This window comes from Accipiter gentilis, chromosome Z (assembly GCF_929443795.1).
Source record: "Accipiter gentilis chromosome Z, bAccGen1.1, whole genome shotgun sequence".
In the NCBI taxonomy this organism is placed as follows: domain Eukaryota; kingdom Metazoa; phylum Chordata; class Aves; order Accipitriformes; family Accipitridae; genus Astur; species Astur gentilis.
The window spans coordinates 68,963,479-68,986,068 of record NC_064919.1 but is presented as its reverse complement, the minus strand read 5'-3'; the positions used below and the strand labels follow the sequence as shown (position 1 = coordinate 68,986,068).

General features: G+C 43.3%; 2 protein-coding genes across 3 annotated transcripts in view; both read left to right on the top strand.

Annotated features, from left to right (window-relative positions):
• The window catches only part of LOC126036358 (granzyme A-like), a 53,012-nt gene extending 33,323 nt beyond the window's left edge, over positions 1-19,689 (top strand). Inside the window, exon 6 of the transcript XR_007505132.1 lies at positions 19,679-19,689. The gene's annotated coding sequence lies outside the window, so the exon portion shown is untranslated. The remainder of the gene's footprint in view (positions 1-19,678) is intronic.
• Positions 585-3,411, top strand: GPX8 (glutathione peroxidase 8 (putative)). Of its 2 annotated transcripts, XM_049796027.1 has the most exons (3): positions 585-814; positions 1,427-1,688; positions 2,669-3,411. In XM_049796027.1, the coding sequence occupies exons 1-3, from the start codon at positions 608-610 to the stop codon at positions 2,830-2,832; spliced, it is 633 nt and encodes a 210-aa protein (XP_049651984.1). In that variant the 5' UTR covers positions 585-607; the 3' UTR covers positions 2,833-3,411. The 2 variants fall into 2 exon arrangements, with proteins under 2 accessions (XP_049651984.1, XP_049651985.1); XM_049796028.1 differs by lacking the exon at positions 1,427-1,688.
• Positions 19,690-22,590: the final 2,901 nt, after the last annotated feature.

The following is a 22,590-nucleotide window of genomic DNA, read 5'->3' as shown; positions in this document are numbered from 1 at the left end:
TCTTCTTTTATGCCAGCCTATCAACAGGGAGTTTTTCCTCTGCCCCACGCAGAGTTTTATAGAGAAAGCTGCCTGTGATCCCCCAGCAGCTGATGAGAGGCTGGACTGAGGCTTTAAATAAACAGGGTGGTTTCAGCCATACTGCCTGCCTTCCACCTCAGCAGCCAGGCCCCAAACTGCTTCTCAGGTCTGCCTGATAGCATAGATGCCTGCTGCTGAACAACTCTGTCAGGGACAGCTGAGGGACGCGGGGAATGTGCTAGAGGTGCACTACAAACCCACAAGAGGCCCCCGCAGCTCTCAAGACAGTGCAGACAAATACTGGAGCATCCCACACAGGTCAGTTCAACAGAGCAATCAAGATCCTTAGGTGATGCGAACGCACTTTTTATGCGTTTCTTTTCTTTTCTTTTCTTTTTTCCCCCAGAGAGATTTCTGTGCTTTACCCAAAAGCTCTGAAGCCCCCCAGAGGTACTCTGATATGAAACAGCCAGCAACACAGACAAAATGAGCAGCTTGTTCTTTCCAGCCAGAGCTGCGAGTTTCATATTTCAGCTCCTCCTTCACATTCCAGGCCTGCCCAGGCTCCTCTCCAAAGATTTCGAAAATGGAGCCTCTCACAACTACTTATCCTCTGAAATATTCAGTGCCCAAAGCCAGGGTCTTTGTCGTCTTTCTGTCAATGGTTTTGTGTACTGCCATTCTCTGCCTGCTGCAACTCAGATTTTTTAAACCTAAAATCAAAGATTTTTATTCTTTTGAAGTCAAGGATTCACGAGGAAGGATCGTTTCCTTGGAGAAGTACAGAGGGAAAGTAAGTTACAACTTCATTAAGTCTTTGTTTTCAATCTTTACTGAAAAACAGGTGTCCATTTGTAGGTGAAAAAAAAGTTTGGTTATGGGAATTTTCAGCAGAGATTTGTGCTAAATTCCTGTTCTTCAAACAGTAAGCTGGAGAGAAATTTATCTAGGCCTGCTCCAGGAATTAAGTGTTAGATCTAATGAATCACGAAAAATGTTTTTTCTTATTCTTTATTATAAATCAATATAGCCTAACAATACAATTGGTGCATTTTAATATTAGTTAAGAGTGGTAGCATGTTGTGTTGAATTCTGGAAGTTGATCTAGTAAATATGGTTTTAGTGCCTGTTGTAAATACCTGCTTTTTTACATGCTTATATTTAAACAAAACTGTAAGTTGAAGCTTATCCATTTATTGGATTTTTAAAACAGGTTGTCTGAAAGTAAATATCTTAAGCTGCTATCATCCCTAGCTGTTTGATGAAGTTATGATTAGATGGATTAAATTTAGCGTTCCGGAAGGAATGATTGTGGTAGTAGCTGATGCCATCTTAAGACCTAATTGTAATCTCTATGCCATCTCTAGGGATTTTTTCTTAATATTATAACTTTATTTCTCTGAAGGCAACTTTAGTTGTAAACGTGGCCAGTTACTGCCAACACACAGACAAAAACTACATCGCACTGCAAGAACTACACAGAGAATTTGGCCCCTCCCACTTCACTGTGCTGGCTTTTCCCTGCAACCAGTTCGGAGAATCAGAGCCTAGTTCAAGCCAGGAAATAGAATCTTTTGCCAAAGGAAACTATGGAGTAACCTTCCCTGTTTTCCACAAAATCAAGATCCTAGGATCAGAAGCAGAGCCTGCCTTTAAATTTCTAATAGGTAACTGTTTTCTTTTATATATCAAGCTGCCTTTAACCATGGTATTCTCCCTAAATGATGAGCAATTGCCCTGCACATCATTTGTACATTCCAATCCTTTTATTACTACTGTTGTCACTTTATTAGTGTTATCATTAATAGTTTCTTCTTTTCTGTTCTATTAAACCGTTCTGATCTCACTTCTTTTCCCGATTTTCTCCCCCATCCCGCTGGATGGGGGGGGGGAGTGAGTGAGCGGCTGCATGGTACTTAGTTGCTGGCTGGGGTTAAACCACGACAACCTCAGAGACCCAAAGCCAATTTGAAAAGCCTCTCTGAATTTTCCTGAGCATTGGCCAGGTCTTTGATGCATACTAAACACTGATATATGAAAGAAAGGATAATTAGAACACAACCCTTCTCTATCACATCATTTTAACTAGAAAATAAGGAGTTTTATTCTAGTTCTTCTGTCAGAAAGATATTTTCCTCTAAACCTTGGGACTCTCCAAGGACAAAGCCTGAGTCAAGAAACTACCTCTGCCTCCTCTAAGAGCCACATAGGTTCCTGATACCCCCTTGATCTCAGAAATTATCTTGCTAGATATTCATGATAGCAAAGGTACCTGTAAGGTTTTACCTCATGGGATGAAAGGAGCTGAATTAAGCCATCACTGGTATAACTTCCTGCTCCCATTTCACTTCCCCTAAACTGACATAAAACTAGGGGTTCACCAAATGAGTATGCAGCCCTCATACCCTCCTCCATAGGAAGCGGAGCATAGTAAAAGTAGGAACTCTTAAACAGTTTCACAAGAAGGGGAGAGCATCATTCACTTCCCACTTTTCAGATCATTAACACCAAGCAGTAAATCCATGCCCAGACTACTAGCAAAGAACAAGGTGGGACTGCTTCAACATAAATAGTTGAAGAATCACTGCAGGGTAATGAAACAATTACAAGTCTAAGTGACTAAAATGATCTGATGCCATTCTTACAGATTCTTCAAAGAAAGAGCCTCGATGGAATTTCTGGAAGTACCTTGTCAGCCCTGAGGGTAAAGTTGTAAAATTCTGGAGACCTGAAGAGCCCATAGAAAGTATCAAGCCAGAAGTAGCATCATTAATCAGGCAGATTATCATGAAAAAAAGAGAAGACCTCTGAAAAAGCCATTCATGCTGTGAATCCATTCAATAGCATGGGTACACAGCCTTACTACATTCCTGGGAAATGCTGCTAGAAGCTAAAACATCAGTGATTTTACTTCTCTTTGGTGTTAGTATTTTCAGCTATACTATGTCTACTAATGTTGGATTGGCTCCTGCAACAGCCTTGAGAACCACTGAGGTTACTGAGAATGGCAAGGCACTCAGTAACTTGCAGGGATGGACCTTCAATTTGCCTAAGTTTCTGAATGTTTCTTTAAATTGCTGACAATAGTTAATTACAATTGTCACCAGCAGAGAGAGAGGTCAAAAGAAGAGGATTTGTTGATAAATTACTCAGTATTTGCACACAAGAGTTTTGTTTCCCATCTACCAGTAACAAATAAATTTTTGATATTCCATTAACACTTAACTGCCCTAACTGAAAGACATGGGGCCCAGAGGCATCATAGCAGGTTGTTTAGACACAAATGTAACTGAAGATAAGAGCTTTGCAATATCTTTTCAAGGAAGATTACTGAATTGTGAAGCTGTCAACTTAGTTGTAAAAAACTGTACATAGAAAATAAAATTATTAAAAGAAAAAATTGGAAACATTTTCTTGCCTGCTTTGTATTTTGATAAATTTTACATTTCACCTTTACAGCAGCACCTTTAACCTCTTTAGCCTTCTCCATACATTTGCACTGCAGTGCAGTGCCTCGGCTGTGAGCTCATCTGCTGGATTGGGAATCCAGCAGATTCTGACCTGGATGAAGGCAGGGCCTGTGTTAATATACATAGTTGCTTACAGTGGGATTCAAGGAAGGGGCAACAAAAATCAACAGCCTGGCACGCGAACAGACATCTTTCTGAGACAGTCCAAGACAGTGCTCCCCAGCTATCTACCTCACATCCCTGGAATAAAACAACAGTCTTCAAGCAGAGGTAGAAAAAGGGGATGAAGGTTCACCCCTCAAGCCCCACTCTTCTCACCTTGCAATCTCCCCAGTCCTGCATGTAACAGCAAACCCATTTCCAGTTCTGTTCCACTGTTCTATTTCAAGCTGCCAAGTGTTTTGATTTATCTGTTTGATGAAGGGAGATAGTAAATTGGAATAAGGAACTTCATTCCAGCTGTCCAAGTCTTAAAGGAAGGCAGAGAGAATAGAAACAAGAGAAACCAGTGTCTCAGAAGAGTTTTCTATATGAAAAAGGAATTGGTAATGGTAGCATTAGTGCTGTTCTCTTACAAGACTAACAGTGACTGAAAGTAGCTGAAGCGCTTCAAAACATTTTCCAGTGAAGATAGCCAGTAACTGTATTAAAAAGGTGAGAAATTCAACAGCAGTTAAAAAAACAATTTTTTTTTTCATTCATCTGTGGAATTCATTGAGAATCTCACAGAAAACCACTGAAGGATAAGGACATAAAAACATTTTAAGAGATTGAGTAATTATACTGATGTGGAGGATTAAAGTCACACTCAATGACAACCATCATTTTGGAAGGGAAGTCAAACCTTGTGCATGACAACTTTAGCCACTTTGACTTTCAGAGATCAGTTAAGGCCTATGTAAGGGTCTAGTTAGTACAAATGTGCCTACTGCTGGTGGTTTAGACCAGCCTCTGAGCTATGTGCCATTAGCCCACAAGACTCCACATCCAATCATCAAGACAGTTCCTGTTCTTACGCTGAGGACCTGTCTTTTACTCCAGTCTCCTCATGCATGCACAATTCCAGCCTTGGGGACGTATAGCGGAGCATGTGAGGTGATTTCTGTCACATGCCCCTGCTGTTTTGATGGAGCAGGAAGGGAATTGAGATATGAATCCTCTCCCCTCACTGGGAGCAGTGTAGATTCCACAGAACTAAGTGGCAGGACACAATGTTTTTCACATAAATGGTGGATCATGTCTTTACTTGAAATGTACATGGCTAAAACATGCATGTCATTTCATGCACACTGCTATAGCTTCCTGCTTTTCTTATCACTGAATAAAAAAGGTTAGGTATAAAGACATGTTAGGTGCTGTTAGTGGAACACCTGAAAAAAATCTGGTTTAGTCCTGGTATCACCTGAGAGTTACTCAGCATACGGGAAATTTCACCCCACGTTCTTTAAATACCCTAAGAAAGATAAACAGTGCAGTATGACTTTCTAGTGTGGAAGGTATCAGGAGGGAAGGGAGTGTGAACACCTTGCTTGTGATTCACTCACTAAAGCTCATTTTTTGCTTTTCACAGGATACACTCTAATCTTAAATAACTCAGTGCCAGCATTAAGATCGAGTATCTTTCCTGGTATTCAGAAATAGCATGGGATATTAGCAAATGAGTGGACAGAATTATTTAACTCACTGCTTCCTGAATTACTTCAGGTTCATAGAAAAAGGAGGTTTTGCCTGAGGAAACAGTCATTAATTTCTTATTTCATCATTTGGTCACAATCCACCACAACCATCTTCTGCAGAAATTTGAATATAAGTACCATTCAGTCCTGAATCTACACAGAGTTTAAGTTTTTCAAAGTTTACTGTTAATTAACATTCCTCCAAAAACTCAGTATGTTTGTATTACTTGTTCTTCGTGAGACATAATAGCTCTTTCAATGTAATATTTAGGGCGGATCATTGGTAAACTTATCAATTCTTTCATGAAGCCAAGTTACCACTTATCCAGGGTGAGAATAAAGCATCTTTAACTGCCAAATCTACACAGGCTTGGAAAGGCGAATAAATAAAACGAAAGTCAGAACACTGTTACACAAGCACACATTTATCTATAGTCAAAAGCCAACAAGTAATATGAATGCGTTTGTATAAATATCCCCTTACAGTTTATGTATGATATAACATATTAAAAAATACTAAACTACAGATGCTATAAACAGATTAAAACCTCTTTATTGGATTCTTAAATAATCTCACCAATTTAAGATAAAACTGCCCTCTTAAGAAGGTTAACACAGTTCGGTCCACAAGTGTTGAAAGTTTCTTTGACTCCATTTGAGCATAATGTATTGCATTGCATCCTTCATCTGAACAATTCGTTTAATCCTATTTCATGCTTCCCTCACTCCTTAGGTCTGACATATCCTCATTATCTCCAACAGATACTATTTAATTGTCAGCTCCTCTTTCAAAAAAATTGCCGGGGAGCACAAATATTCTAAACCCATTTTAGTCACTAGGTGGACATGTCTCTGTTAATTCAATTATTATCAGAAAATACTTGTTTGCTGAGCCCCACATTAATGCTCCAGTAAACATTTAGTGGTGTAAGAGAAATACATTCACATAGGCCCAAACCTGAAACTCTTAATACTTATATGATGTAGTGAATTCTTTAGAAACCAGTTGGATTAGCTGTGTAAGTGTGTCAAATACAGTTACACTTATTTTTATACCTTACATTCACTCAGTTTGCATAACCTAGCACAGCTCCTTTCAGTCAGGGGAACTAGGCAGGCATTGGGCCCCGTACCAGCTGAGGATCCGGTGAGAGACTTATAACAACAGTGTTTATACTCTTGTCTCAACAGTGATGTGCTAATGTGGCAGTGTAGTCAGTTGCTGCTGCATGAAGAACAGCTAACTAACAATGCACTGCCTAATCAGCACACACAGTACTAGGATCACCCTGATTCTGCAGACCATCACAAACATTGACGCTGTTTCTCTTCCTAGGAGACGTTCACTTTGCAAGGCACGGCACCCTGATAAAGCAAGTAATAACAAAGAGTTTCTTTTGCATTTGTTAAGTGCCTTAAGTGCCAGGATAGGGACAGGGGTAACACTCGGTTGCCTGTGGCAGTGTTTGATAGAAGCTTGCGACAGTAACATGAATCAAAACAATCAGTGTGCTTCCAGCCTTTATTCTTCTGAAGTGTAATATTATGTCCTATTCAAATTGTGTCTCCTGGTTGGTGAGACTATGGGCAGTTGTTTTAATGTATTGCTGTTCACAAATTAAGTTCTTGTGAAAAGCAAGGGGAGAAGAAAAACTCTAAAGTTGACTTCTCTTTTTTTTATAGACTGGAAAGGTAATTACTTTTCAGATACAGCATTTGGGCAGTTAATGAAAGTGATTTTAAGCCTTTCCAGCATGTAATTACTCAGTGAAAAAAAATCAAACACCCCCCCCAAAAAAAACCCAGCAACTTGCATTTGCCAAATATCATTATAAAAAAATCTAAAATAAAACTTTTAAAACTCATGAAGTTTTTAACTGTGCTTCTTTTGCTTTAAGAAAAATTCCAGAGCTTAAAATTGTTTGATATGTTTGAATTATTTACTTGTTTCAGGTATTTATAGACTTCCTGTTACCTTGGTATCTAAAAGCAGCTGAAAACCAGAGTCTAAATCAACCAAAAATTCTCACAATTCTTTGGATAACAGTGGGTAACGGAAATACAAGATACCCCTGTAATACCAAAAATGAGCCTGACGGTCAAAAAAAGCAGTAATCGGGTGGACCCAAAAGATTCCTTAGAGAAAAGTAGTGGTTCTCCCTTTTGATGATCAAGGTACGTGAAACAGGATAGCAACTGCATGTTAGCTGATGTCAGAATTTCAACCAGCTAACATACACTGCCATCCCATCACACACAGATGCACCACCTGCATTCCTGGAAATCAGAACCCTAGCACTTTCCAAAGGAACCACCTTTAAACAGCGATGAGCTGGCCCTGCAGCAGGTGACAGTGTAGTAGTGACTGCTACATTCAGATACAGCAGTCACCTAGCAGTACACTGCCTACCAGACACAGAGTCCATGCAGAGCAAGATGTTTCATGAAATAACATGCCTGGAAACACCTCTTATTTTCCAGCTAAATTCAGCTGGTTTGAAGATCATGTTTCAAATATGTATCTACACAAGTTCTATCGGTAAATACTGTGATGAAATAAATGGCACAGATTCATTTCTGATTCAGCAAGACCTGAATTAAAGTAATAGTATAGAACCTATGTGGAGTATGACTAGAATCAGACCCCAGACTGTCCAAAAGGAACTAGACTAGCTTCATGCCTTAGCTGTACGAGCACCAGTATAGTACATTACCTCCACATTACTACCGTACTCCAGTTAGTACCATACACACTTCCTTCAATCCTTTTCCCGCTTGGGCATCTGTTTATGGTCACTATTGGAACCTGGCCCTTAGTCTAGTTAAGCCCAGAGTCTAACTCAGTATAGTCAATTTTAGGTTATTTTGAAGTTAGAATTATCATTAGTTACTCCATAGTGCAACTTAACGTTAGGTAACGAGCCACACTGTACCTCCATTTACAACCATGTAGTAGTGGAGGATGCATACAGATCCCAAGATTCAAGCTTACGGATTTAGGCTGGATGGAGGTAAAATTTTACCTACAACATCCATTTTGTAGCCACCGAGTTAGACACCTTGTATAAAAGTCAATGATCACCAAGTCTGAAGCCTTCCCTTTGCTTCTCAAAAACTGCTCTTAAATCACTTAAAATAATCCCAATATAAAACAAACATTAAAACATTTACTTGCCTGGGTGCTGCTGTTAGCAGCCACAGAAAAGCATTAGCTAATCGACGTCTGCTTGTTCCACAGTAAGAGGAGGCCAACTGAGTCTTCCAAGATGCTTTCAAATGAAACAATACGGAGTGCAGCTAGCAGCTGTTGACACATCACAGACAACAGCCAGCTAACATGCACTGCCAGACTGTTACATTCTGTTGAGTTTTGGCCATTAGTTCCCCCTCACCACCACCACCCCCCAAAGTTTCTTCTCCTAGTGCCCGGTCATTGATCACTTTAACAACACGGCTTTTCCCATGGGGTCACTTAACATAAAATATTTATGTCGGAGCAACATTCTCAGCATGCTGGTGGCTACATTTCTGTACTGTCATAGTATCTAAGGGGGTACACTGATCAACTCCTGCTTCAGTATTTTCAGTATGGTCGATTCCTTTTACACCTTCACCTCCCACTCCACCAGTTTGCGTACTGCAGTCTCGCCAGGTTTTGCGATCTATGTCAACTTCCTAAGGCACATGCTGCCTGTATTTTGCCTCTTGCCTCTTGCTTACTGTCAAGCATATTGTTGGAGATTAATAGGTTTTCCGCTTCTGTTGCTATTGTATATGCAAGTTCTTTGTTGTCCCTTTTATCTCTACCACCCTCTAAATGTGGACAAGTCAACTTGCAGTACCAACAAAATCACAGCTCTGAAAATCCATAGAACCCCTTCCGTCAGGTCAAGTAGATTTTGCTTTTAAATAGCAAGCAGTCCCTCTAGTGCCAAAGGAGAGAAGCCCAGAGATGCCACTTTACCGTAACTTGTGTTTTTCTGACATTTCAGATGCTACAGTTAAGAAAGTGTGATAAAGATCAATGGGAAAGGGGGGAAAAAAGTTGGGTTTTTTTAAAAATCACTTATTTTCGACAGTTTCCTCCTCTCCCTCCCCCAGAAGTGTAAAGAGGGGAACCCTTCCGTGCAGTGCATACAGAGGAGCGTGAATGTCTGTGCCTGCCTGCCCTTACCTTAGCCGCTTTCTGTAGGCTTCGCTCTCTGCTCGACTTCAGGTCTCTTCTCGAAACTTTCTCCTTGAAAGAAACACAGAGGCACAACACTTACTTACTTAACAAACCCGCGGCTCCCAGTTCCCTCACCCCGATTCGCCTGCTGCTCGCAAGCCTTCGCTGGGAGCCACGGCCCCCGGGGACAAGGCAGAGCCGCCGGGCGGGCGGGGAAGGCGGCTGCCAGGCCGGCTCCTCGGCCCCGACCCTGCCCAAAGCACCGACAGCCCCCACATCCCCGCAGGGCACCGTTACCCGGAGCGAATCCTCCTCCCTCCTGCCCGTCCTCCGGGTGGGTTCTTCTGCTTCCCACTCCATCTCCGCCGGGGCTGACCGAACCCGCCGCCGCCGCCGCCGCCTCGAGGCGAGGTGGCCCGCTGTCGAGGTGGGTCCCTGCGGGCGAGACGGCCCACACGGGAGCAAACGGACGGGCCGGGCAGGTGCGTGGAAGGCAGCCTGCACCGCACGGCAGCCTATGGGGAAGGCAACTTATAGGGCAGCCAGCCCTCGGGACGCCGGTTCCCGCTACCCGGGAGGCGGTGCCAGTTCCCACCCCCACCCCCCTCCTCCGCCGCCGCACACCCCGCACCGCTGCCCGGCGGCCGCCCCCGCCCTTCCAGCAGCCCGCAGGCGCGGCCGGCGAGGCGGGAGCCCGCGGGCGGGGACGAGGCTCGGCCCTGGCCCGGCCCGGCCCGCCGGCGGGACGCAGCGCGCCCGGGCTGCGCGGCGGCGCCAAGGAGCGGCGGCGAGGGCGGCTGGCGGCAAAGGAGCGCGGCGCGGCGGGTCCCGCAGCCCCGGCGGCGGGAGGGGGGGGGCGGGGGGGGGGGGGAGCGGGGAGCGGCAGCGGCGGCCGGTGCCAAACGGCCCTGGCTGGCCCCTGGGGACGGGCAGCAGGCCGCGAGGCCGTCACCCCGGGCGGCCGCTCTCTTGCCCCCGCCGGGGCCGGCGGGTCACCTCCGCCGGGCCCTGTCCCCTGGGGCTGCCCCCGTGAGGGGGGGGGGGGACGACGACACGGAGTGGGGTGTCCGTGGCTCCCAGCGAAGCCTTGCAAGGAGCAAGCGAATTAGGGTGAAGGAACGGGCGTCGGGGCGCCGCCGCCCCGGCCCCTGCCTGGGGAGTGGAGCGGCGGCAGGTTGGGCACTCCCCACTCGCAAAATCCCTCGCGTGGGCTCGTCGCCGCTGTGAGGAGCCGGGCACAACCGCGCGGCAGCGGCCAAGGTCTGGGGGAGCAACGCCGCCGCGCTGAGGCGCTCGGGCCTGGCTGTCCGAAGCGGGGAGCTGGAGCAGAGACCTAACGTGGCTGCGGCACCCGCCGCAGCGTGTGGTGGCCTGTCCCCCGGCGAAGGTCCCCAAAACCACAAGTGAGCGAACACGGATCGCCACCGTAAACCACCGGACTCGCAGGAATAACCGGCAATCATCTGCTTTAACGTGACAGGCGAAGGCAGGGGCTGTGGGGGGAAAGCGTCAAGAACCATTTTACCCCAGCAGATGAGTTGCTTATGCACGTGTCTGACGGAGGGCAGGTGGCAGGGGGATGGCGCCTGCCCTTAGGTACTCACTTCGCCTGAGGAAACTTGAGCGCAGATTTGGTAGGAAAAAAAGTCAAACATTTTTGTTGGAAGATGGGGTTTAGTTGAATCCAAAGAGACAGGAAGGGAAAAGAAGAGTTACTGCTACATAGACCTTCCGTATTGTTTTCAAAAGAAGTTCAGAACCATCCTTTTTCAGCTCTTGTTACAGTTTCAAAATTTGGTGTGGTGCCGCTTGGGATTTCAAGTGACAGAAGCTGAGAGATGCACAGCATGTGAAAGAGCCCGGTTTTCATCTTTCTAGCTTTTGGATCAGAGAATCAACATTGAAAGTGTTATTTTCTAAGAGTAAGAAACAGAGTGCCACGTTTTAAAATGTCCTCAAAGTTTTCCTTATTTTCTTACAGTTTCACTTTTTTCCCCCTAGGAATACAGGAGAGATTTTTCTAAATTTTCTGTTGGAAAAGTATTATTTGAACAACAACAAAAAAATCCTCCTGCAAAAATCTTCTCGTGTAAACTCCCATTTCCAACTCAATTCTGTTTCTGTAGCTGCACACATCACATCTGCAAAAGGACATCATGTAAGCATGACAATGGAGGAGAATATTTTTATTGATGCCTGAGTTATAGGCAATACTTCAATACCAGATGATAGAGCTGTTTTCCCAAATCAAAACTGTTTCAAAAGTGTCTTTTTATTATCTCACTTTGTAATGGTAAGGGCACAGCTAAGCACACCCAGGGTACGAAGTGGCTGAGTCACCCAACGTCATTTTAATATTTTCTGTAAAACAAACAACACACAACGCATTGCTAGAATACCATCACAAAGGATTATTTGCAATGCTTCAGTTGTTCGTTTAACTGAACATGAGCTCTTCCTACAAGACTAACGTTCAGCAAGCACGGCCAGCTAGCGTTACCCTGCCTAACAGCAGATGCTGGCATGCACTGCAAAGCCAGCTCATTTTAATACTCAATGAATCAGCAACACTCATATGAAGTGTATTGAGCTGTTACCTATCAGACCAGTATTTGGGCCTCTTAACGAAGCTTTTGCTTGCACTGAAAAGTTTCTTTCAGAAGAACAAACCCGTAACCAGGCAGTTTGTTTGACAGTGGGATGGAAGAGGTGACAGTCTGAGAGCTATGTGGTTGTAAAGTGGAATACAATCATAGACTTGTTTACGTCGGAAAAGACCTTTAAGATTATCGAGTCCAACCATCAACCCACCACCACCATGCCCACTAAACCAGGTCCTGAAGTGCCACATCAACGCGATTTTTGAACACCTCCAGGGATGGTGACACCACCACTTCCCTGGGCAGCCTGTTCCAATGCCTGACAACTCTCCCAGTGAAGAAATTTTTCCTAATACCCAACCTAAACCTCCCCTGCCGCAACTTGAGGCCATTTGCTCTCACCCTATCACTAGTTTCTTGATAGCAGAGACCAGTACCCACATCACTACAACGTCCTTTCAGGGAACTGTAGAGAGTGGTAAGGTCTCTCCTCAGCCTCCTTTTCTCCAGGCTAAACAGCCCCAGCTCCCTCAGCCGTTCCTCACAGGACTTGTGCTCCAGGCCCCTCACCAACCTGGTTGCCCTTCTCTGGACACGCTCCAGCACCTCCATGTCTTTCCCGTAGTGAGGGGCCTCAAACCGAACACAGTGCTCAAGGTGAATAAAAGTTGAAAGTCTTTCAAAGTCAACAAGGTTTTGTTTGAGTGAATTAGAATTAGGATTAATTAATGCAGAGCAAGGCATTAAAGAGTAAATAATGTGACCCATTGCAATTGGTGTTACAAACAGTGATTCCTGCCCAGGGACCTTCAGCTCATGCATGCATGTACCACGAACAAGTTACAAGAAAATATCTGGAGGTTTTTCTGTAAAACTCCTTCCGTACACTGATTAGCAAATGGAAAACATGCCAAGATACTATGTTTGCTAGTAGCCTTAAAACAAGTAGATCCCTAAATGAAGTCAGTGGTAAATAAAACCCAGAAATAAGCAAAGTGCCTTGGGGAAGACTGAATTGCTTTGTGTTTATTAAGGAGGGTGCATTGGATTGTTAGGCCGGTATTACAACATCAAGGATATCCTTAAAACTCTCTTCTTCACTTGAAGCACCTGGTATTTGGAAATGATGTGGTAGGTAAAAGCTCTGTTGTCACTTAGAAACTGTAACTGAATTTTAAACAAAGGAGGTTTGTTTTAGAAAAGCTGTCCACAGCTAAGTGTATCGCTTCTGAAATGCTTCCAGCAATGCTTCCATCTCACTAACATGTCTTCAAAGTGAAATGAAAAGGTCATCTTGGTTAGGTGTCTTCATTTCTTTCTCACTGTGGACTTATTTTAGTCTCCTCATTACGGAACCTATGCAGTCAATTGCTCAATTATTTCACTCACATACTAGAAACATGGGTGAATTTTTGTAGCTCACTAAAAATATTCCCTAACCACTATGTAGAAACCATGTAGTTTGTCCCCGCTGGCAGCAGATGGTGCTGATACCTTGTTGCTTGGTACGTCCTTGAACGCTGGTGTGCAGGTTCGCTATTCCACAGTAACTTACTTTTTTGTCATCCATTATCCTTAAGCTCTTTTGACACTAATTTGTCGTCATCATCCGACTTCAGAATTTATCAAGATAAAATACGAGTTTATAGTCTGAAGGTGAGGTTTGGACATCAACAGCAAGCCTTACAACATTATCAGAGAATTAAGCACTGACTGAAATAACACATTTCAGGAAAAGCTGGATTCATCACATCAAGACTGCTGAACAAGGACCACTAATACTTGTAGGGCCCAGGTGTCTCAGAACATGATAATGAGGGTGCTGCTTGTCAAGTGTTTGCTGGCAAGAGGTCATGCTAGCTTACACCAAGTTCTGGCAAGTAGAAAGATCACAGGAGCTGATCATAGAAAATTGTCTTAAAAGCAATAGATCACAGGTGGTTTCCATGTCAGTCAAAGAGAGAGGTAAACAAAACTGCTCTTGAGATAAGTTTCTAGGAAACTTTTGCTCAAACCAAAGGCCTATTTACAGAAACCTTCTTAGGTAAGGAGCACAAGGACTTGGACATCAAGGGCATACTGGACTGGATACTTTTCCAGAGAGGATGTAGTCACTGTCTGTGACAACCAGTTGGATAAACTGAAAAGAGTGTAACAAATTATGTTAAGAAAAATAGTGCCCATTTGGAAGTGTGAGGGGATCTGAATAAGATCTGCCACAGTTTTGAGTTGCTGTTCAAAATAGGTGGGGAAAATTTGTTGAACATATTTTGGTGCAAATGTGTTTCCATTTTGCAGTTGCGAAGTGATGAGAGATTTCTGGGAATCAAGGCCTCTAACTTCCTGCCAGAGAGAAAGTGATGTCCCAGCTTTGTTAGATGCTCACAGAGCAGAGGTCTTGAGGTGTGGAAAGACCTTAATTTTTCTTTCTGTATTTCTCCACTGTTCCCTCTAGTTTTTCAGCCAGTGTCTCAGAAAGATCCCAGTCTTGTTGCCTGCTCAGTCGTTTCAGTAATCAGATGGTTCTGGGTGGGTTAGAGGAACAGTTCTCACAGTGGTACAGGGCAAACCATGGATTCATTGCCAGCTGCTAACTGTGTGCCTAAATAATATTTCATCCTGGAATCTCAAGAGTCTGGATTAACAAACTGCCAAAATGCCACTTGGGCGTGGTTCTGAAATACCAAAGCTTCCCTAGCAACTTCTATTGTTAGCACGGCACTTATTACTACATTACCAGTACCAAACTGCTGTAAGTTATTATAAAATTAAGGTATTCAAAAAGTAATCATGGCTTTGAATAATTATGAATTGTAACTATATCCAAGGCTTCAGGCACCTGTTGCAGATGATTCCTATCAGGTGGTCTTGGAGACATTCTTTCCTGGATAAGGGCAATTAAATATACACCTTAAAAAGCAACTGTCATCTCTCTTTGCAAACTTGTTTCAATCAAGTAATTGCTTACAGGTTCAGCTCCATCAGCTGTGAGTTCCTGAAATTCTGTTGCATCTCCATAACATTACCCATGAAAACAAGTCTCTGGTTTCACTTAAAAAACCCTAATTTTCAGGGAATTGGGTCAGACCATATTTTCAATATAGTTGAATCTATAAGCTAAGTTTTCAAATAAAATGCATTTTGGGGTGTTATTTTTCTGTTGGATACTACACTCTTTGAAAACAGGTCAGTGTTTACAGTCAGATGATGTCACTCACTATTAAGATACGGACTTCAGCAAACCAGTGGTTTAGTTATACAGTTTCTAGATGACATAGGTTAATTCATATCCTAAGATTGTGTTCTTACAGTTAAGCACTTTGAAAATTTAATGTCTTGAAGATAGGCAGTTTGTACCTAACTCCATAGTAGATGTCCATGTATTTCAACTCTTCCACCTTTTTAAGCTTCCAAAACCCTTTTGTGATATCCAGGGTGTAGGTCAAATCGTCTCTGTCTACACACAATATGCAAATTTCTCTCCCCTCACAGCAGATACAAGTCCATTACAGCTCCTTTCAGAGGCAGTGTGACTCTCCAGTCCTGCAAAGACCTTGGAACTGCCAGACTCCTGAACTCACTCAAAGGCCACTGAGGCAACGGGGACTCTGAATTTCACCAGGAGATACAAACTTGGTAACAAAAGGAAACAGACAAGCGCAGTATGAACATACACACAAATGGAGCTATGCTGGGGACTATCGGACCGAAAAAGAATAAAATGGTAGAAAACATTTATCCATAAATATAGCTGTAGCTGTTTTATTAGTAACACCTTCCACACAAGGAACCCAGTGTAAGAGATTCACCTGTTATTTCTAGCCTCACCTCTTCTTTTCCTCTTCATTTTGTTGAAAGGCACTTGCTCTGCATTGCACACCCCAGAACATCCTGGATTATGTGATGCCCTTTACTGTGATAATGGGAATGGATATTTGATAGCTCTAATTAGATTTTTGAAGAATACTCTATGGAGGTGCTGGGTACGTACCTTTTATCACCTATGCAGTCATCCTCAGAAAACCAACCAACTGCAAAGGAAGTAACAGGTAGGAGTTTCCTAAGAGAAGAAAGAACTTAATCAGGGCTTTTAGAAAGCTGAGCAGGGGTCCATCACAAGTCAAACAGTGACTTTGTAGCACTCTTTACCTCTCACCACAAAAAAATGCTGCAAAATGTCCCAAAGATGCAAACAACTGTAAAAAGCCAAATTGAAATGTGTTAGGAAACCTCCTTCGTCTGTTTATTTCCACCTGAGATCCACCTGAGTTAGGGAATTACAAAGCTACTTCTTTGTTGATGGAAAATGAAGGCCCATTAGAGCATAATATAGACTGCCTTCAAGAGAAAACTCTTTGCCATCATGTAAACTTTTCAGGCATTCAGCATCAATCTATATGAATAAATAGTCCTATGAACTATTCTCATGATTCATTTAAAGTTAGACACCCCAGCACTTGAAGCAGAGAACTGATCTGCTGATTTGGGGGGGGGGGGGGGGGGGGGGGCATTTTTCTGTAGGTGGTATAATTCCTTCTATTGCATTCCTCATGATTGCTATTTCACATAGCAATGAAGTACTGAAATGCAAAACAGTAGAATCATGATCTCTAGAAATGTCACTTTAAAAAAAAAATAAATTAAAAAACCTCCCTTCTCTTAAACCTGCCTATTCAAATATTTTAAAAGCTAACATATCCTCAAATCCTGTGAGATCCACACTGTACCACACAAACCATACAGGCAGAGCCATTGCATATATTGCATGATTATGCCTAAGTAAAGCTGTCCTGCTAAATCACTAGGCCAATGGGCATACTTAAGGTTAGTGTTTATAGACCTCAGGTCACACAGTCCTCCCATGCGTGCCCCAACAGCAGCTCAGCTATTGTCCACGAGAGCTGGGACAGGCTTCGGTAAAAGGTTTAGACACCTAAAACTCAGAGGGGGATGCAAGCAAACACAGTGGCACTGGATGCCAGATCTGGATACATGCCTATGGCAAAAAAAAAAACATTAATAGAGACAACTGTTTGAGTGAAATGCAGTGTTCTGGTAATGCCCTTCAACTCTGAGAAAAGAATCTAAAGCCTGAAGAGCTGCCTCCGTACACTGGCAGTCACCTGCAGTTCTACCACAGCTGGAGCAGCACCCTTTCACCACCTGAGAGGACCTGCTGGTACTGAAGAGCCGTACACCAACACGTCTGAGCGGCTACAGACCACCCTGCCCGTCCGGAGCAGAGGGGGAGTCAGCGCTTGACTTTCTGCCCCTTGCTGAGTACACACACCATTACGCGTTTAGATTGCCTACACGGAGCCGCAGCAGGGAGGAAGAAGGGCGTCTCAGAGTAGGTGCAAAGCCCAGAAAATCTCCACTGCTAAGCTGCCTGAAGGGTGCATTGAGCACAGGGGGGCTGTCCCAGCACCACAGCACCCACCTTGAAACAGCTGCCTCTAAATACACAGGATGAAGAATCAAGACCCTTCCCCATGGTCTCTTACAGCTCTTTCTTGCAAAAGCTGAGAAAGATGTCCTATGTTCTGTTTTAGCAAAGCCAAAGTTGGTGCTGTACCTTTTATACAGGGGCCTCCTGATCAAAACGCTTCCCCGCAAAGTGGTAGGTAGGTCCAGCAGTCCCGCACCCCAAACTGAGGGATTGCAATGCCTCAGCCTCTGCTAGGTTGTTACCTCCCCCTCTAACGCTGACACTCAGACACTGGCTTTCAGGTGTGTGGTTGTGTTTTGCAGTGTGGATTGCTGTGACCAGATCTCATTCCCAGTGGATTTGTGAAAGCAGTTGTGAGCATTTACTCCCTCTATTATAATGGCAGTACAACCCTGAGTGCTACTGACTGCCTTCTCATTTGCCTCTAACTTATGCCTTCACCGTTTTTACCTTGACTGTAATTACTACTGCTATAATATATACTGCTATATTTCTTGCTTGTTTGTCATCTCTCTTTGCTACTTTTTTGTTTTTGTTCCACAATTTTAATATTTTCTTATTGAAAAATCTTGAATATGGGCATTAAAAGCCAGTGCAAATCCCTCAGTACTTTCCTCCACATCCTAGTTTCTTTCACTCTTGATTCTCACTGAAGAAATTGCTATCAAAATCACTTCTAAATCTAGCCCTTGTGTATCTACTGAAATGTAAACATAATTGACAAATATTCATTATCTTGAAATTATGACCTACTTGCTAATTTGCACTGTACTGAACGCTAGTAAAATACTCCCTTGGTTACACAGGTATATTTGCTTTGTGATAAAGCATACTTAGAAGTGTTTTGTTTAAACAAAATTATTTTATTAGATTATGGGGCAACTTCCAAAAGCATCTGACACCCCTAATATTCATTTGATTCACTAACTCCTTCCATACATTGCTTAAGGCTTGGAAAAAGAAGCATCCTGTGAAACAAAAAACCTTACTTGTTGATCTGCAAAAGGAAAATATAGGCAATTCCACAGATGCCGACAGAGTTTCACATGTTTACGTCTGTCGCAGTTTAACCCCAGCCAGCAATTAAGCACCACGCAGCTGCTCACTTACTCCCCCCACCCCGACCCATGGGATGAGAGGGAGAAGTGGGGAAAAAAGTAAAACTTGTGCGTTGAGATAAGAACAGTTTCATAGAACAGAAATGAAGAACCTAATAATGAAAATAAAATTACAATAATAACAATAAAAGGATTGGAATGTAGAAAACAAGTGATGCACAACACAATTGCTCACTCCTCACCAACCGATGCCCAGTTAGTTCCCAAGCAGTGATCCTCCCATGGCCAACTCCCTCCAGTTTATACACTAGGCATGACATCACATGGTGTGGAATATTCCTTTGGCCAGTTTGGGTCAGCTGTCCCGGCTGTGTCCCCTCTCCCAACTTCTTGTGCCCCTCCAGCCTCCTTAACTTAGTATAAACACTACTGAGCAACAACTGAGAATATCAGTGTTATCAACATTCTTCTCATATGGAATCCAAAACATAGCACTGTACCAGCTACCAGAAAGAAAAATAACTCTATCCCAGCTGAAAGCAGGACAACTGCTAAGGCTCCTTCTGTAATAGCAGATAGGTGAGGACTTAGGCCAACAAAAAGACAAAATTCAGGACCAAACCTCTGTCCTGCGTTCAGCTGGGATAGAGTTAATTTTTACAGGAACCTGGGAGGTGGGGGCATAGCCGGGGCAGCTGACCTGAACTAGCCAAGGAGTTATTCCACACCGTGTGACATCCTGCCCAGTATATAACTGGGGAGCGGGCCGGGGGGTGCTCTCTGTTTTTCGGTGGGGGAAGTGGCGGAGCGTCGGGTCCCGGGTGGTGAGCAGTGCCACTGTGCATCACTCTTTTTGTATACACTTTCATTAGTGCCATTGCTGTTGTAACCTTTTTTTTTTTTTTTTTTTTTGTGTGTGTGTGTGTGTGTGTGTGTGTGTGTTGTCCCAGTAAACTGCCTTTATCTCAACCCTCGAGGTTCCAGTTGTTTTTTTTTCCTTTTTTCTCTCCTCCGTCTCCTCCCCATCCCACCGGAGGGAGGCGGAGGAGTGAGCGAGCGGCTGCGTGGTCCTTTGTTACCGGCTGAGCTGAAACCACGACAACCCAATTTCTAGTTCCTCTCTAGACGGATCCCCTAGTTAGCAGCAAAAAATCAGGTCTGATACCTGCTTGCTGGCCTTTGTTTATTTTACTAAATTCAGACCAATGTGTTTGCTTGCTTGGAGGGCGGGGGAAGGGGAGTATGCAGAACAGAAGGAAAATCTACACAAATGTTCGAACTGGCTGAGATGCATCTCTGTTTTCCAGTTCCTTGCAGCTTCATGCACTACAGTGAGTTCTGTCACTCATATATTTGGTTACTTTCATTCCTAAAAACATCGTGTTGGCTGTTCTGATATTGTTTGACACTTTCCTGGGAGTTATGTCACCAGTGCAATAGCTATGATCTTGGTTTGCTGCCACAACTGTACTACTATGACCAGTAGACATTATATACAATATAGAAGATTCCCCTGTCTTCTACAAGACATGCTCCAGGTTGCATAGAGTGGCCTTACCTATGTCTGCAGTAGTGAGGAGTGAGGAGTGGCATGAGTGGACCTAGGAAGTGGAACAGCTGATGCCGAGATCCAGGGTCCACCACTGCATATACTTGAGGTGTCTGGACTAAATGCCCATTAGCAGTTGAGGTAAATTAAACGAGCTCCTGGAGGGCATCTTTTGTTTCATTTTGTCTGAAAGGAATCCAGCTGACAAGGTCCAAGACTGCTGTGCAATAGGAAACCAAGGTGGGGAATATGGGATCAAGCATGAGACTTGCTTCTAACACGCATTCTTCATCTGGATTAAAGCGATACTGTTGCTGTAGCCCTTCTACAGCTGAATACTGCCAGTGAAGAGCTTTTGCGATGCCATTCCCGCACAGCTGCCTGTCTTCCCCAGATAGGTATCCAGCAGAGTGAAACAGAGGAGACAGCAGAGGAGGCAAAGCAGAGTCCAGCTTTGGCTATTCCTGATTTTCTACTGGTGTAAATTAGACCTTCATGCAGATAAGGTACTGAGTATGAGTGAACAAGGACCCACTACTTCCTCTGCATGCTTCAATAGACTGGAGCCAAAGTCAACAGAGAATCTTTCCCATCAAGTTTCATTTTATTCCCCTAAGTGGTTTTGATACAGTCACTCCCAGAAAAAAAAAAAAAAAAAAAAAAAAAAAAAACCAAACCCACACAAACAAAACAAACAAACGAACAAAAATACACAGAAAAAATAAGATAAAAATTACAAGAAAAAAATGCCCACTGCAGTTATCTCCAACAACTCCTGGAAAGCTGTTTCATCAGTATAAGCAAGGAAAACAGCCTGGTGTTACTTGAGAAGTTCATGCCTTCCCGTCCTGTGTAGCCTGATTCAAAGCCCACAGAAGGGAGTGACAGACTCATTTATTGTTTTGAAGTGGCTGGGCAAATGTGAACAATCTAGGAAGAATATTAGAGAACTTCCAAAGAGATTCAACTGGACCATGGGGATTTTCAACATAATATCTTAATAACTAATGAGGAAATAAACAATTGAGACATAAATTATTTCATAATCTTCAAGCTTAACCTCAGAAGCTGAATGTATGCTAAAGTGTGTTAAAGAATTTGTGCAGGAGGTCAGAACTTGCTTGTTTGCACAATAATGGGGAAAGCCTTTCCAAATATTCACATCTCTACTTCTTCTGCCCCAGCTGTTTAACTCTTCTGTGAGAGGTTGGTTGGGATCAGTGCTCCTTGCACTGACGTCTTAGCTGTGTTAGAGGTTCTAAACTTGTTCACAGGGGTTCACCACGTACTAGAGAAAATTGAGAAAAATGCTTTAAAACTGCTACTAAGAGAAAGAATGCACTAAGAAGAAAAATCATATTTGATAGTTAGCTTCACTTCTTTTCCTCCTTTAAATATTTCACTGTGAAATTATGTGAGTTTTCTGCCACCAAAAGAGCCATACAAGATAAGCTAAAAGGATGCACACTTTCAGAAAGTGTCTTTGGGCAGAGACTCTGGGTTTAGAGAGCATGCAACACAACAGGACTTTGCTTTCATTACTTTTGAATCACCAACATAGTACAAGGCAGCTAAAGAAGCAGACTTTAGGAAGGGAGGAAGAAGGGGAAGCATAAATATGTAACCAAGCATTTTTTGAAAATGACATTTACCCTCCTATCCCTTCCCTTCTTGTTGAAAAGAAACAAGTTGATGGCCATTATCCTTGTCAGAGCACAGCTAGGAGCAAGTCCGAATAAAGAGATGGGTTCCTCACTTTGGTCAGAAAGTCACTCGGGCAATGCCTGTGCTTTTTCTTTCAGTGCCTTAAATCTATGACCCAATTTGCCTCCATTAATGGTTTTGCCCTCACAGATCCTCCCTCAGCAAGTTGACAATTTCATTCTTTGTCTGGAAAGCCACTTTTTATGGGAAACTACAATTGCAGACAAAGAAACAATATATTGGGTAGTTAAGATTATTTCTAATCAGCCTTTCTAAATGAGGAAAAAGACAGTGAGTGAGGTGCCTGTTCAGTGGAAGTCCTGTGCAGAGAGAGATACTGTTCTGGGAGATTTGGCAGTTGTTTTCTGGTCAAGCTGAATAATTTTCAAAATTGCAGTAAATGAGACTAAAGTTACAAATATAGGGCCAGACACCAGATGTACAGTGAGGGGTGGTTGTTTCAGGTTTTTGCCAACATGCACATGGACCTTCAAGGGCAGTTCGTAATCTGGCTCATCCCAGGGCTGCAGCCCAGTCTAAGGTACAGAAGGGAGCACCTGTACATGGATGAGGCTGTGGTTCAACCATTTTTCTAACATTTTTGTTCCCTGTCAGTGACAAAGTCCTTGCTTTTGAGGTTTTCATGTTTTTAATTTTACGAAATTAAAATCAAAATGGAACAGAGCGATTCTACATTTGAGTCCAGCCTCTTTGCATTTTTGAAGTGATTATATTTCACCCGGGAAGAAAACCATACACAAGTGAGATGAACTTTACCTACTAGATGACTACTCCTACCAGAAGCTGCAATTTAAACTTCTTAACTTTGATCGCACACTTGTTCAAATGCATTCATAAGCTTTTAGGGTCTGTGTTGTAACTGTTGACTGAAAAT

Bases quoted from the DNA above. Each gene is read 5' to 3' on its own strand.
- GPX8 (XM_049796027.1), top strand. From the start codon at position 608: ATGGAGCCTCTCACAACTACTTATCCTCTGAAATATTCAGTGCCCAAA. The intron at 815-1,426 runs GTAAGTTACAAC...ATTTCTCTGAAG, and splicing joins TGGAGAAGTACAGAGGGAAA to GCAACTTTAGTTGTAAACGT. The intron at 1,689-2,668 runs GTAACTGTTTTC...CCATTCTTACAG, and splicing joins TGCCTTTAAATTTCTAATAG to ATTCTTCAAAGAAAGAGCCT.